This window comes from Rhincodon typus, chromosome 48 (genome assembly GCF_021869965.1).
Source record: "Rhincodon typus isolate 14 chromosome 48, sRhiTyp1.1, whole genome shotgun sequence".
NCBI lineage: Eukaryota > Metazoa > Chordata > Chondrichthyes > Orectolobiformes > Rhincodontidae > Rhincodon > Rhincodon typus.
Window position 1 is genome coordinate 668,051 of NC_063379.1, and position 3,596 is coordinate 671,646.

At 48.2% G+C, this 3,596-nt stretch overlaps 1 protein-coding gene across 1 annotated transcript in view; it reads right to left on the minus strand.

The window, feature by feature from the left end:
• Positions 1–468: 468 nt before the first annotated feature.
• Positions 469–3,596, minus strand: part of LOC109925258 (lysine-specific demethylase 2A) — a 25,567-nt gene continuing 22,439 nt past the window's right edge. Inside the window, exon 22 of the mRNA XM_048620894.1 lies at positions 469–2,336. Within this exon, the coding sequence (XP_048476851.1) occupies positions 2,155–2,336 (182 nt within the window). The 3' untranslated portion in view covers positions 469–2,154. The remainder of the gene's footprint in view (positions 2,337–3,596) is intronic.

The window sequence follows — 3,596 nt, forward strand, 5'->3', positions numbered from 1 at the left end:
TTTAGAAACCTCTATAAAAAGGTCACGCCTCAGCCTCCAACAGTCCAGGGAAAACAGCTTCAGCCTATTCAGTCTCCACCATAGAAAACCACCCCACCCTCCACAATACTGCAACATCCTTATAAATCTTTTCTGAACCCTTTCATGTTTCACAACGTTCTTCCTATAGCAGGGAGACCAAAATTGAACGCAGTATTCCAAAAGTGGCCTACCCAATGTCCTGTACAGCCACAACATGACCCTCCCAACTCCTATACTCAATGCACTGACCAATAAAAGCAAGCGTACCAAACACCTCCTTGTCTACCTGTGACTCCACTTTCAAGGAACTATGAACCTGCGTTCCAAGGTCTCTTTGTTCAGCAACACTCCCCAGGACCTTACCGTTGAGTGTATAAATCCTGTCCCAACTGGGGAAAAATTCAACAGAAAAGGAGGACGACAACTCCCCAATTCAGAGGAAAAGTAGAGAATAAACATCAAATTCTCCAAAGCCAGGCAAGGTAGCCACTTGCACAGAATAGACACCAGCTCATTTTATTATTTTTTAAAGAGCATTTTTATTCCAAAAAAACCCGAGAAAAGATCTGGAACAAAATAATTCCCGCAGGATGTCATTTTGCATCTTTTATAGATTTTTCCCGCATAAATTTTTATCTTTAAAGTTATTCTAAATCTGATCTTTTTTTAAAAAAAAAACAAAAATGGCAAATTGAAAGGAAGGAGGGGGTGGGTGGGTTTGAAATTTGGAGACCTGCCCCCCTCCACCTCAATAAAGCAGATGGCCTATGCAAGTTGTGTTTGTTTTAATTATTAATTTATCTCCATTTAAATTCTCTTCTTTTTGTGTATGGGAAGGGAGGAATAGGGTCGGAAGTAATATAAAAGAGCACAGGCAGAACCAAACTATTTACAGGAAAACAAACAGCCAATTCCCTAACCCTCCCTCATCGACCCAGGTACATCTCCTCAACCCCACAGCTCTGGTGTGAAGTAGAAGGAATGGGCTTTATTTTCAGAAAATAAAACTCTCCCTTTGGGAGCGGGGGGACGGACGGTGAAGGGCTGGGGAGACACCCACACTCGGCACAGGCTGAGATCCAAGCCTTTCCTGGTCCATGTGTGGGTGTGTGTGGGGAGTGGGAGGGGGGCTCAGATCTGGTGACACTTTGAGTGTCGCAGGGATCTGTGACTGGGGACTTTTTTTTGTGACGAGGGTTGGGGGGGGAGGAGGCAAGGGATCCGAGTAAAACTCTAGGCCACAGCCGCAGTTCCTAAACCCTATGGAAAAATATATCTATCCCACCACATTCCCATCCTGTCCCATCCTGACCCCCCACCCCCACCCTCATGCCCACCTGATCGTTGACCAGAGTGAGACCTTTCTGTGCAAGACTTTAGCTACAAGCGACTCGAGAGTCCATCGCTCACTCTCCCTCTCTTTCCGGGAGATGCCGAGGAGGTTGGGAGCTCAAAATGAGCTGTGCCATCGCCAGCACATTGTGCTAATCTCCCAGGGTGCCTCTGCCACCAGTCTCCCTTCTCTTCATCGCTCAACATGTGCGGATCAGATTCATCCCAACTGAAGGAGAGAGAGAGACAGACAGACAGACACTAGAAGAAAGCTCAAAAAAAAAAGTTCAAACCCTGGAATTAAAAAGCAAAAAAAAAACCAAAAAAAAAAAAAAAAAAAAAAAACAAACATTTCCGTCTGTGAAACCCGAAGGGACCCACTGGTCTCGCTTGCTGTGTAGTCCTGCTATCTTCACCATCAACCTATATGTGAACAGGAGAGAGCGTGGCCAGATGCAAGGTCTGAGGGAGATAGAAGAAAGCTGGATCCTAGAGAGGCAAAGGCAGAGAGACAGACAGAGTGAGACAGTGAGAGAGAGAGAGACAGTGAGAGAGAGAGAGAGAGAGAGAGAGAGATGGAGGCAGAGAGAGAGAGAGAGGGAGGCAGAGAGAGGGAGACAGGAGAAGAGAAGAATATGGGGAATGGAGAGATAAGGACCAGTGCAGAATGGGAGAGAGTAAGAGGGAATGAAAAGGTGTAGAGTGTGAGAGTGAAGGAAGTGACATCTTCCAGAGGAGTGGGTGTACAGTGGGTTGTGGGATTTGGGGAGAGAAAGAGACACGGGCTCCTCTTCCCGATCCTCAGCTGATTTTGCGAATTTGCCGCTCCTCCGAGAGGCAGAAGAGACCATTTACAGAGAGTTCAGAAAGAAGCATCTCACAGGCTCCTTTTGAGATTTGCTTGCAGTTGTGCAGGTTAATGCAGGAGATGTTGCCAATTCTCTTCAGGTAATTGAGGCACTGGTCAGTCAATTTATTGCAGCCTGAGAGAAAGAGAGACACAGGCCGCCTTAGATTATGTTCTAACTTGGTTGTGCCTGGATGGGGGCAGCTCCAACAACACAAGAAGCTCGATGCCATCCAGGACAAAGCAGCCCCCAATCGATTGGCACCACATCCACAAACATCCCACTCCCTCCCTCACCGACGCTCAGTCGCAGCAGTGTGTACCAGCTACAAGATGCTCTGCAGAAATTCACCAAAGATCCTCAGGCAGCACCTTCCAAACCCACAACCCACTTCCATCCAGAAGGACAAGGGGCAGCAGATACATGGGAACACCACCCCCTCCCTGCAAGTTCCCCTCCGAGCCACTCCCCATCCTGACTTGGGAAATATATCCCTTTTCCTCCAGTGTCACTGGGTCAGAATCCCTGGAATTCCCTCCCTAAGGGACACTGTGGGTCACCCCACAGCACATGGGCTGCAGCGGTTCAAGAAGGCAGCTCACCCCCACCTTCCAAGGGGCAACTAGGGACAGGGCAATTCTGTGAAAGAATAAATTTAAAAAACACAACAATGATGTTGCAGCAGTGGTTAGTAGCACCACATTAAGATTATATATTAAAAAAAAAGTGTGGGCCGTTTAAGGGAAGGAAATGGCCTACAGTATTATCACTGGATTGTTAATCCATAGACCCAGGTAATGTTCTGGGGATCTGGGTTTAAATTTGACATGGTAGATGGTGACATTTGAATTCAATAAAAACAATCTGAAATTTAGAATTTAACGATAACCATGACTGCACTGTTGATGGTCGCCAAAACGGTATCTGGTTCACTTTGGATGGGACTCCAGACCCACAGCAATGTGGCTGACTCTGAACTGTCCCCCCCTCCACCCCCCAGGCAATTAGGGGATGGGTGACAAATGCTCGCCTGTTCTTATCCTGTGAACGAATAATAATAAAAAAACACAATCTTGACCATCTCAAAAGATTACCTCTTATTCTTGATTATGTCAAGTTGTATTCCACTGGGAAATCATCCACCTTCAGGAGATTGCAGCATCTTGCCGGTGTGCCAGTGTCAGCCTCCCAATTCTGTATCGGTGCCCCCCCACCCCCCTCCGCCCCCACACACACCCACCCCAACCCTGTCACCAGCTGCTGGCCTCCCCCTACCCCCCTCCGTCAGCACATCGCCGCCTCCCCCTACCGCCCTCTGTCAGCCCATCGCCACCTCCCCCTACCCACCTCCGTCAGCCCATCGCCGCCTCCCCCTACTGCCCTCCGTCAGCCCAT